Source organism: Pecten maximus, chromosome 11, assembly GCF_902652985.1.
Source record: "Pecten maximus chromosome 11, xPecMax1.1, whole genome shotgun sequence".
NCBI classification, from domain to species: Eukaryota; Metazoa; Mollusca; class Bivalvia; order Pectinida; family Pectinidae; genus Pecten; species Pecten maximus.
The window spans coordinates 8,761,746-8,775,466 of record NC_047025.1 but is presented as its reverse complement, the minus strand read 5'-3'; the positions used below and the strand labels follow the sequence as shown (position 1 = coordinate 8,775,466).

Below are 13,721 nucleotides of genomic sequence, written 5' to 3'. Positions count from 1 at the left end.
CTCGCTAAGGGAATAAAGGATCTGGACTTGAGCATCGACACGCCACGCTACCTAGAGGAGTTTGGGGTTGAGCTGGAATCTTTCGATGGACGCCTTCACATTCCAGATTACTACAGAACTCAAACCTTTTACTCGCCGGGGCATACTTTCAACTGTTAACAGTTTATACGATCCTATAGGGTTCATAGCACCAGTGGCAGTGAGAGGAAAGTTACTACTCAGGGATTTCTTGTCTACCTCTAGTGATTGGGACGATCCCCTACCTGTTGAAAAGGAGGTTGAATGGTGTGCCTGGAGGGACTCTCTCAAAAGTCTTGAAAGCGTCCATATAGAACGCTGTTACTCTGACATACTGCCTGATGAAGTAACTAGGAGAGAGCTTCACGTTTTTTCCGATGCCTCCAAGGAGGCGATTGCCGCTGTTTCTTACTTGAAGATCTTCGATGTGACAGGCAGGAATCACGTTAGCTTTGTCTTGGGAAAGGCCAAGGTGGCACCGTCTCACGGTCACACTATTCCTCGCCTTGAACTTTGTGCTGCCGTCCTCGCAGTGGAGCTCGCACAACGGGTCCATGAACATCTCGATTTACCTTTGGACCGAGTAGAATACTACACTGATAGTCGTATCGTGTTAGGATACATTAGTAACGAAAGACGACGATTCTACGTCTACGTTGGAAACAGAGTGGATCATATTAGGCACTTGAGTGATCCTGATCAGTGGCATCATGTCCCTACAGATCTTAATCCGGCGGACCTAGGGACGCGATCTGTTTCTGCTGGAAATATTCAACACAGCATCTGGCTAAATGGACCATCATTTATTCGAGAAGAATTACACGATCCGACGGAATACCCTCTCATTTCTCCTGACCAGGATAAAGAAATTAGACCCGATGCAACTGTCTGTAAAACCACTGTTTCGCCACAAAATTGTCTGGGGACAATTCGCTTCGAAAGATTTTCTTCGTGGAACAAACTAGGAATCGATCGCACACCTTCAGCATCTTGCACATGCCTTCCAGGAGGCATCAGGGACGTGCAAAGGCTGGCATCAGTGTTCAGAGTACAGATCAGTTGAAGGTACAGAAGGAACACTACGGTCAGGAACTCAAATGTTTGTCAGAGGGAAACTCGCTTCCAATGAACAGTAAAATACTGTCATTACATCCAATCTTAGACGAGGACGGAATACTCCGGGTCGGTGGGAGGTTAAACAAGGCAAAGGATCGATTACCGATGAACGACATCAACCCCATCATCATCCCAAAATCTCATGTTTCATCTCTCCTTGTGAAACATCACCATGACAAAGTGCATCATCAAGGTCGACACATCACAGAGGGAGCCATACGTTCCGCTGGGTACTGGCGCGTAGGAGGAAAACGCATTATTTCATCTCTAATAAACTCCTGTGTTATCTGCAGGAAACTTAGGGGAAAGTTGTCATTTCAGAAGATGTCAGATCTGCCCGTGGATAGACTCATACCTACCCCTCCGTTCACAAACGTTGGGGTGGATACCTTTGGGCCGTGGTCGGTCGTGACTAGGAAAACACGCGGAAGACAAGCCAATAGCAAGCGGTGGGCCGTACTCTTTACCTGCCTCACGACGCGCGCTATCCACATCGAAGTTGTTGAAGAGCTAAGTAGTTCTTCATTTATCAACGCTCTCAGACGCTTTATGTCCCTTCGGGGCCCTGTCACACAGTTCCGGTCGGACAGGGGTACTAACTTTGTAGGAGCCCTGGATCACTTGGAGGTAAACTCTGTCAATGTCGAGGACGATTCGGTACACAACTTCCTTTACGAAAAGGGCGCTACTTGGATCTTCAATCCTCCCCACTCCTCCCATATGGGGGGAGTCTGGGAAAGGATGATCGGGACCTCTCGTAGGATTTTAGACTCCATGCTGCTCGCGCACAACAAGAAAGACCTCACCCACGAGGTCCTCTGCACCTTTATGGCAGAGGTATGTGCAATTGTCAACGCGCGCCCTATAGTCTCCGTCTCATCGGATCCGGTATCACCTTCGGTTCTATCTCCTGCAGTGTTACTCACCCAGAAGTGTGACCCAACATCTGAACCTTTCACTCACCTTGACATCCGCGATGCGTACAAGTCTCAGTGGAGATACGTACAATTTCTAGCAGAGACATTCTGGAAACGCTGGAAACAGGAATACCTCAACAGTCTTCAGAAAAGCCAGAAGTGGCACAGGGAAACCTCGAACCATAAGGAAGGGGATGTGGTTTTAATGAAAGATGACCAGTCGGGACACAGGAACAACTGGCCTATGGGAGTGATTGAGAGAACTTTCCCAAGTGATGACGGTTTGGTGAGGAAAGTTGAGGTTCGTGTGTCTAGGTGTGATGGCGAGACCACAACCTTTGTAAGGCCGGTGTCTGAACTCATTTTGCTTATTTCTGAATAACTGTGCGGTTAGCTGACAGTTTATAGTATACACAAGGACTTGGTTTTATTCTTTTTTATTTTGTTACGCGGTAATATGCAGTGATTTCCGGTAGAAATCAGGAGGGGAGTGTAACGTCCCAGTAAATTTTGGTGTATTGACCCTTTAAATCAGTGTTACGTTTATGAGTTATCTCCCCTGGGAGAGGAAAACGGCATGGTCGACATCCGGCAAAACAATACGAAACATGAACATTTTCTTCATACATAGACACCCACAGGGTAAGAGACGATATATACAATGACATTTATGTGTTTCTGAACATTCAAATGAACAATTACATACAAATCCATTAGAAATTAACGTTGTTATCCATTCGAAGTTAACCATCATAATTCTACTGTAGTCTAATCACACACTCGTTTGTTTCTATTACAGTTCTTTACCCTCTCCGGAGGTTTATACTTGAGAATAAATAAGGATCAGCACCTTTAGACAACTTTGTTTGAGTCGTCTCTGTATATTGGTATTTAACCGGATTTTTTTCTTTTTACATAAAGGACCAATTGTCATGAATTTGACAGTTTTACCCAAAAGTTAAAAAAAACACTTAAAATGTCGGTTATTTACATTCAAGTGCATTTAAGTGTCCCGATGCATCGGTCCATTGGGAAAAGTTTCTTAAATCACGTTAAATTGCAGAGACGAGCCCACTTACGAATCGCAACATCCTACCCATCGGAGTCGACTACCAAGTACTCGTCAGTGTTACACGCGTATCACATCGAATTCTTCCTCCTGACGGTTTTGGCGTAAGGCGATTTGTTTCATCATGCATTAGTTCCTGTTCAGGGTCTTGTAACGATATTTTTGAAGCACAGTCAAAATTTAGTGAAGTCACAAACCGTGTATATATATCGGGTAGCATACATGTAATTAAAAAAATGTATACCATATGTTCATGTATATGTAATCTCATGTCAGTTACCTGTCTGTTGGTCACTCTATTTTTATTTGTTTGTATTGTATTCAGTGTTGCCCCATTTTGGATGGAATTAAAAAGAAAATACTGAATTGAATATTGCTTCACATCGACGGTCAAGAATACGTGTACAAATATCGACGCCAAACCAACACGTAACAGCACAGTCGATAGGCTATTAAAATAATTTACACAACGTCTATGACTAAGATTCGTGTTCTTCTTTAATCAAACCATGACTCTTTCTGGTATAGAGGTACAAATATGAAGTGGTATCATCATCGATACTCGCGGGGTTACGATCACAATACGCTTTCCTTGATACATAGGGTCTAGTTAGTAAGGGTCTAGTTAGGTACTGGATATAAGTCAACTGGGATGATTTTTGTTCGTAAATTAAGAATTATATGGTGATTTATTTTCTCGGTAAATATCATTATAGACAAGCCTATTAGTCTAGAATGAGCCATAGGAAAACATTTAGTACTTGTGTTCTCCTACAGGATTTTTTTTAAATACGCGAAGTCCTACCCATCTTACAAAATGTAAACCTTACACACTATATCACAGATAAACTTTTTTCACTTTAATTTGTCTTGCGTGTAACTTTTGACAACTTTATTTTATATTTATAAGTGAATGCAAATCCTCGATTCTTCACTTACAATGTTACTGTAGGTTATAGTCGAGGATATCTCTGACGCCGATCGAAACAAGATTTTTTTAATCATGATCAAGATGCTACAACAATGTTTTTCTTTCAAGAGGGAATGGTAGGTCGGATAAATCAGCGACGTATACATGTTCCTGGTATCACGTGCAATACACGTGTTTCTTTGATGTCGTTATGACGGAGGGTTTCTGTGCCCGTCCCTAATTTCTGTTCTGAACCGTCGATCGGGATACTTCAATGCATGTTAATTGTAGAAGTGGTTCTACAATTAACATGATAATTTTTTTAATGAAATCTTGAATAATAATAAAATCAACAGTAATGTGATTGTTCACGGCAATATGCCAATAACTAAATAGTAATGACCATCATCTCCGAAGCATTGCGTGAAATATCATTGGCTGACATCCACCAGTATTATCGAAATGTTTAATTTTGACCTCAATTCAACGCAGTTAATGAACCATACAAAGTAAACGGATTATTGTAGTCATTGTTTCTAATATACATATTTTGATGTTCCGAAACGTTTCTTCATTCTCACAATTTTTTTTAAAATAGTAACAAAAACAGGTTACATTTAAAATAGTTCTAATAAACTATCCAAGTTTTTGGCCAAAATACCATACAAGCAAGTGGCATTACTCATTTTTTTTTTTATTTATTATGTTTCGTTCTGTGATATAAGATTTTTAACTCATTGTGTAGGCTTATCTATTAAAAGAATATTTTTTTTTTTTATAAGGTTATAAAAGCCTATCTAACCCTTACGGTGGCTGGGAGAGGACATTACATAGCATAATAAAAACATTTTCTATCTCGATCGATCGACTTATTATCTCGATCGATCGACTTATTATCTCGATCGATCGACTTATTATCGCGATCGATCGACTTAATTATCCCGATCGATCGACTTATAATCTCGATCGATCGACTTAAATATCCCGATCGATCGACTTATTATCTCGTTCGATTGACTTAATTATTCCGATCGATCGACTTATTATGTCGATCGATATATCAAATCGAGGCTCCGTGACTTCAACACGTGTGTCGCAGTTTTCTTTAGACATCCGATATCTGTGCTGTCGCGATGGTAAGTATGCATCCCGTCATGTTAAGAATTATTTTTCACACTGATGGATCTATGCAATTCGCATTAACATGCACATACCTAATGTAGAAATGACATTTTAATCATTGGTCTGCTAATGTACGCAGGCATCATTTGCTTTCATGCGTAAACGCTGAACCGGAACTTACGATGACCACCCCCCCTCCCCTCCCCTCCCCCCACCACACACACACCACACCCCGTTTTACACATGAGACTATGATCTGTAGAATGTACAGTTTGCCACTTTGCTTATGTGTAGAATGTACACGAACTGTTTTCCCTTTTGATACCAGTATTTCAGAGATAACTGACGTGTGATACAAACACATCTGCGATTGTGTAAAAAAACACTCAAATTTCCGTTAAATAGTAAATGCGTTTTGACGTCACTGCACGCGCTGGCCTTTTGTTGTCATTTGGATGGCGGTCTTCCTCTCATTATAGGTATCCTAATGTGTGTGTGAGGGGGGGGGGGGGGGGGGGGGGGGGGCATTTTTTTTTTTATCGAAAATTGACTGAACAACCCCCACCACCGTGAAAAATTACTCTAAACACCCTAGGTTAGGTCATAAACAAGCTGTAACTAATTAACAGGTCCCTGTGATCTGTACGGTGTATTGTACAACATGACATCCCCCTCTAATCATGATCACTGTGAACTGAAAGTGATTTTACATTACCTAGCTGTAAAAACAAAAACAAAAAAAACATATATTTCAATTTTGTTCTTAAGAATAGTTTTAGGAAGTTATGTCAGTGATGACAATAAGGAGAGGCCAGTTATTGCCAGTGAATAGATATGTCACTTTTATGAAAAAAATGCTAAGGGAAATAACTTTATTTTGACCCATAAATTGTATGTTTCAAATTATTCAAATTTATTCATTTCATTTTAAAACTATTTGTCACGTCTTTTTGGATTATATAAGCTTAGTTACAATTTCAAATAAATGCGTAGACGGTGTAGGGTTAATCTTGTAATTTCGAATTCAAACTTGAAACATCCAGCAGAGAAATATTAGGAATATATTCCAGTAAATGGTATTACAAATGTTTATAAATTGGACCAAACCGGCGTCAACTTTTAATGTACGATTCCTTCTAAAAAATAACCTTTTCATGTTATTTCTAATTTCACGCGACAAACGAGAACCAAAATGAACATTTCGTAGGCGTTGATTATTTTAATGATTTCGAGAATGTAAAACAGATATCCATCAACCCCATTAACTGATCATGATTGTCCTTTTTTGTTCTTTGTTTTTATCTAAATCAGAGTCCCAACAAAACGTCCTCCGAACACAAAACTCTCGCTTCTCTCACGACTAAGTGATCCCGTTATTACGACTTAGTGCTAACCCAGGACATCGAGGTTTACGTCTGCAAAGGACTATATTATGATTGATTGATTCAAACATATTTTATTGCCACAAGAACAAAGGGACTGGGCATAAGTTTTAACAACTTATCAACGCCTTTTCCCAAAACAAATACAGAACTACAATATTTGGCAAAAAAAAAGAGTAAAGTTCACCAATTCAATATTTTTGTACCATCTTTGTAACATCATTCTCCGATTTGTCAAAAGGCAGGAAGTACTATACAAACAAATATCACACATTTTAAAATCTATTGTCTGTTTTTATAAACTTGGGCATATTTCTGAATATGATTAAATCTTTTAGTTTTGATGAACAAGCTTTATACATCACAGGTAACTGTGTACGCACATAATATGCATAAACACATAATACACACACGTACATACATAAACAGACTTGCATATGCGTATGTAAATACACGTAGACATGCATTTCGACCAATAACACAGGGGTTCATACATACATGCACACATATATAGATTCACACATGTACACATAAACAGTGCACATACACACCCTCACAAACATACATTAGCACATATACACATGCATTCATCCATACATATATGCATGCATGTATATACATACACATGCACAGATGTACATTGCATGCAATCATAAACCAACACACATGCATGCACCCATGTAAACACATGCACAAACATGCCCACATATAAGTACACTAGTTGGTCATTCATATTTGACATGTTGTTATCATTGAATAATTGTCAGTATACAATTTGGAATTATTTTCTGATGCAGTACAAAGTGAAATTGATTAAGTAGTATACATGCAGTATATATTATGGAATTGAAGGCTTATATGACATATTGTATGCAAAAGTTTATTATATGACAACATATAGCTGTATCAGATATATTGTTCACATTTCATGCGGACATGTGTGCGCATTTACTAATACATGCCAATATGTCAATATACATTATACACTCTCGTACAGAGATATCCATTTAAATATATATAGACGAATAATATGATGTAAAACAAATGCATGTATAAACAAGAAGCTTCTCACACTCTAGAGAATAATGTTTTAAAGATGGATAAATGAAATATTTTTGGTTCTGCCTTTTTGTACACCACACAAACTTGTTCTTAGTCATCTAGATACAGTATGACCTGGCAAAAAAACATAAACAAAAACAAACAAGTGTGGACTAGGAACGGTGTGAATTTCCACAATATGCATGACGAATTAATAGATGCATGGGAGGAATATATTAAGTCGTAATTATGAGATAACTCAGTCGTATTTACGACATACTAAAGTCGTAATTACAAAATCGATTAAATATACGAAATACAATGTTTACTTCATGTGCATCGTCGGAAACCCACGAGATACCGCTCTTACGTTTGAATCCCTTGGGCCATAATGACCGCATCACCTCGGTCTCCCGACGCTTTATCTTTCTGTTAAAACGGATGGGGCGAAAGTCTGCTATATCAGGCCTTTCAGCGTATGCGGTGTTGGGGATATCCCCGTCGGTTGGCTACTATTTTACCAAAACGAGATTGCTCCATCATTATGACCCACGGTATACAAACGTTGAGTAACGAAGAGCGGTTTGTCGTGGGTTTCCGTACAGTCATTATAGATTGGACAGGACTCACCGGACCAGGCCATTGAGGGAAGCCGCAGTACCCCGAGAGAAATCACTGACCTTTGGTCAGTACCTGGCGACTGCCCGACGTGGGTTTCGAACTTGGCACCCAGAGGTGGAGGTGCAAGTGATACATTGTCCTATTTTTGTAGATATAACCGCCAATAGCAGTGTCACTGGAACGATACTGCAATACGTTTACATGATTGCTTTATTTACTAACAGTCCAATCTAGTTTGACTTAACAATTTGGCATCTTGTAATATTTCAGGCGAATGTAGCAGACGACTGTGATGACCTATACGAGTTTTTGACCTCCAGGATAGGAGAAGAGCAAACATTACAGATTAAGGAAGAAAACGTAGGTATCACATTTGTTGTTCTAGCTTACCTTGGCCAGCTCATTTACCTAAGAATTAGAACTAATCATTTGCTTCACTTTTCTTCTGAAAAATGGCGTTTTTATTTGATTTTAATACATTACTGAAGAGGCTTATCAATATAGGGCATAGCTCTACATGTTAAAAGCGAATAGTATGGCATCCAAAAAGAACCGAGATGATGTATTATAATATGAACGCATTTTAGGCCTACAATGTGCCCTTTTCTGTCATTTCAGATTGATGCAGCCACGCTTTTGATGATGAGCGATGATCAGTTAACGCATTACATCCCCAGACATGACGACAGACTGGCAACCATCCAATTCTGTAGAGGAATCAATGAAAGTATTCAAAAGCCACTGCATGGAAACCGATATAAAAAAACGGAAATACAATCTACTAGAAATGCTACGAAAAAAGTTTCGGCGAAAAGACGACGACGACAAGCCGCATCACGACACGTCAGAGCATCACAATACCTCCCGTCGTGGAAGACAGAAAGCATCGCGAATGATTGAGGTTGGGTGGCTATACTTTGACTCTGAGGTTGATGCTTATAAGCAGGTCAGGGCAAAGAAAGGTGGTGGTACCCGACATATATCTGTTTTGAAGTCAGCCAGAAAGAGTGACATTATGAAACTAGCAACGGAGATGTATTTTCCAGACGGAATATCATTTCGGGGGAAACTTTCCGACTTCTCAGTGGCTCTAAAGGACTTTAAGGAGTCTGATATTGACGAAGAACTTACCTTGGCAGACATGTATAAACAAAGCAACATGCGAACGATGCGATTCTATCTCGCAACTCGAAAAAAAAACCGTTTTGACTTTCTCAGACAGAGACGAAGACGATGATATGAGCTGCAATATCTCGGCAGGAAATTCAACGTCCTCGCTACAAGGCAAGGCCACCTCAAGTACTGCGGCCGCAGCATTAGGCGCACCTGATACCGCCCTACAAGTGACGTTTACCTCAACTAGTACCCTAACTGCAACATTAGGCGCACCTGTTTGCGCCATACCAGCCACACCTACCTTCACGAGTACTCCAACTGCAGCATTGGGCGCACCTGTTTGTGACATACCAGCCACGCCCACCTTCACGAATACTCCAACTGCAGCATTAGGCGCACCTGTTTGCGACATACCAGCCACGCCCACCTTTACGAGTACTCCAACTGCAGCATTGGGCGCACCTGTTTGCGACATACCAGCCACGCCCACCTTCACGAATACTCCAACCGCAGCATTAGGCGCACCTGTTTGCGACATACCAGCCACGCCCACCTTTACGAGTACTCCAACTGCAGCATTAGGCGCACCTTTTTGGGCCATGGCAGCAACGTCCACCTTGACGAGTACTCCAACCTCAGCATTAGGCGCGCCTGTAGCCATCCTTCAAGCTACATCCATGTCTAGTACTGCCACTTAAGCATTTGGCTCACCTGTAGCAGCCCGGCAAGCGGCGTCCACTTCCACTAGTACCCCAACTGCAACATTAGGCGCACCTGTTTGCGCCATACCAGCGACGCCTGCCTTCACGAATACTTCAACTGCAGTATTAGGCGCACCTGTTTGCGACATACCAGCCACGCCCACCTTCCACGAATACTCCAACCTGCAGCATTAGGCGCACCTGTTTGCGACATACCAGCCACGCCCACCTTCACGAGTACTCCAACTGCAGCATTAGGCGCACATGTAGCCGTCCTTCAAGCTACGTACATGTCTAGTACTGCCACTGAAGCATTTGGCTCACCTGTAGCCGCCCGGCAAGCGGCGTCCACCTCCACTAGTACTCCAACTACAGCATTAGACGGGCATGTTCGCGACATTGCTCAAGCTTGTTCTCCTTCCACGCAAACGAACGTCTTCCTGTCCCCAATAGTCGGCCAATCAGATGACACAAATTCCCCATCGAGCCAGCTTTTCGATACTATCATACCAATCCATACAGAAGCGTTTATTGATATCCCAGATGAAGTTGACCTAGACATTAATGAAAGTGGAACGATTCAATTCGGCCCTGTAATAGATGGCGACTTGCAGTTAGACGCAACCATGCCATTGCAAGCAAATTATGAGGAAGAGTTTCGAGAAATAATAATCAGAAGAGCATTCTGTCTGAAGGATGTCATTGCAGCCTTTTTCGATTCCACAGTTGTGTCAAAGAGACTGAGTTTTCGTTGGAAGAGGGACAATGGTGTGCTGGAAAATGCAGTAGGCGATGGCGTTTTCAGAGATATACTCACCCAATTTTGGGAGGAGATGTACTCGCAGTGTACTGAAGGTCTTCTCTGTAAAGTACCTCACTTACGCCATGACTTTCAAGAGGAAAGTTGGAAATCAGTGGCGAGAGTTTTTCTAGTTGGGTGCAGGGAATTTAAGTAGATCCCTCACCTACTTGCGGCTCCTTTTATGGAGTATGCTATCTATGGCAAGACGTTCACCTCACTCACAGAATCGTTCCTGAACTACCTCAATACTGATGAACGGGAGGTAGTTGCGACGGCGCTGACTGCATTTGATGTAGACCAAGTAGATGATCGGATAGATGTTCTTGATCAGTACAAATGCAGAAAACTCCCCATGAAGGAGAATATTCACACGGTAATTGAGGAAATAGCATCAACTCAATTGATACAAACACCGATGTTCGTAATCACCTGTTGGAACCCGGAATTAACACCGATGGCCTTTCAAAGTCACGATACATTCATTGCTTTGTACGACTCACTGACACCAACAACAAAGACTGTCAAGAAATCTCTTTTCTCTCATACCTCGCCATGTTGGATAGAGTTTGTCCATGTAAGATAGCTATGTAAGATAAATCTATCTTACATAGCATTTCACGCTCGCGGATTAATCTGCGTTCAAGGGGGACAACTCTCACAACGTCGTCTGCTTGTGTTCACATCCGACAGTCCTTATCGTCGGTGTCGGTTTTGAAACGTTGGACTTAACTATAAAAATACATACATTCTTAGATAAATATATATCATATCAGCAGTAAATCAATAGGGCTACACGGTTAAACGATTAGACATTTCATCTGAGCGAACATATAACTCCGTTACTGTAACAAACAGTTAGACTACGCCTACAGGCCTGTTGTAACAGTTACAGTACAATACAGACTTGCCTACCCGACAGATTTGTCATTTGTCATTAAAAACATTTAAACACACACAATCACCTGGCAATGACAGGAAGTAAAATAAAAGCCATACATAAAAAAAAAATAAAAAATAAAATGTCAAACGTCACAACCTATGAAACGGTTCCGTTTGCGTCAGCAGGGGGCCCTGGAATTTGTTTACTCTACTGTACTGTCAGTAACTGTTAGACCTACTCACTAACCTGTGTATTTGGAAGTTGGGAATTGGCTCTTAAATGAACGAACATTCGGTAAAAATGACACCCCTCGATGTTCATATAAAAATATTTATTTTAATTGTAACTCAGAGTCTATATTTGTGTAGAGTAACCATGAAAACTAACTGCCATCCTAGCCTTTCAATATGATCATCGTTAGCCTATCGACTGACCTACCTTCGTCATTCCATCAAGACAACCGGTTAAACACATATAATCCTATGTCACAGAAAAGATCGAATACTCGTATAGAGTCACTGTTCGCTGGTTCACACACGAAGTTGCCAAAATCACAGTGAATTTAAAATTACCAGCCACGAAACATCGCCGCGTCATGGCGATCGAGATCGACATCACTCTCAATATCCTTGAACTATGAATGGAATTCCAATGACAGTCGTGACGTCATGCAGTGACGTAGTATTTTATAAAAAAAAAATTGACTTGACATTTAAAAGTACAGTGTGTTCTGTGAAATGATCAAATATGTCGAGGTGCAAATCAAATTATATGTGAAGTTGGAAAACTCATTTCAGCGTTGGCTTTCAGTATTGTTGATAGAACTTCTTTTTCTCGGATGTTGACAATTTGATCACGGCCATGTAAAAGTCGGTCAAGTTACGGTAATTTTTATCGGCGAATTGTTCATTCGTTCATCACTTAACCACAAAATGAATGAAATTTGTGTGCAAACATAGTTTGTCAAAATAGGGTATGATCTTTCAGAATATCACAAGTATATTTAGTAAAAACGTCAAATAAAGAAATTAAAAAATGAACAAAAAGGAAGGCTGAGGGACACTTTCGCCAGAAATTCGGTAATGATATGAGAGAAAAAGACTCTTTCATTATGTGTGTATGTAGGATAGGGATATTCCACCCGAGGGGTCACAAAATGTGGTGAAACCCGAGGCTTAATTCGATTGACTTGATTATCCCGATCGATCGACTTATTATCTCGATCGATCGACTTAATTATCTCGATCGATCGATTTATTATCTCGATCGATCGACTTATTATCTCGATCGATATATCAAATCGAGGGTCCGTGACTTCAACACGTGTCGCAGTTTTCTTTAGACATCCGATATCTGTGCTGTCGCGATGGTAAGTATGCATCCTACGGTGGCTGGGAAAGGTACGGTGGCTGGGAAAGGACATTACATAGCATGATAAAATCATTTTCTATCTTGATCGATCGACTTATTATCTCGATCGATCGACTTAATTATCCCGATCGATCGACTTATTATCCCGATCGATCGACTTAAGTATCCCGATCTATCGACTTAATTATCCCTATCTATCGACTTAATTATCCTGATCGATCGACTTATTATCTCAATCGATCGAGTTAATTATCTCGATCGATCGAGATAATTAAGTCGATCGATCGAGATAATAAGTCGATCGATCGAGATAGAAAATGTTTTTATCATGCTATGTAATGTCCTTTCCCAGTCACCGTACAAAACTACATAAACTTGCATAAAAAATCAATTTTGAAAAAAAAATGATTCGGAAATTTTGACCGACTATTTTAGCCCCGCCTACTTGCAAAACTGCAAGCACATTGTACGTCAATCGAACGTTTGTATTCGAACTTATAGTGTTTCATTGATTGGTCAACCAATCAGAAACGTTTGCCTTCTGAGAGTCGCCGAGCTATGTGGGACATCAAAGGGTTACAAAATATTTACCGTTAGTTCTTTTGCTAAATAATATGCGGTATTGCTGTAATTTACCTGTACAGGTAACCGGAAC

The 13,721-nt window shown here is 40.6% G+C and overlaps 1 protein-coding gene across 1 annotated transcript; it reads left to right on the top strand.

Annotated features, from left to right (window-relative positions):
• Nucleotides 1-1,014: 1,014 nt before the first annotated feature.
• Nucleotides 1,015-2,433, top strand: LOC117337843. Its single transcript, XM_033898969.1, has one exon. It carries the CDS (start codon nucleotides 1,015-1,017, stop codon nucleotides 2,431-2,433), a length of 1,419 nt encoding a protein of 472 aa, XP_033754860.1.
• Nucleotides 2,434-13,721: the final 11,288 nt, after the last annotated feature.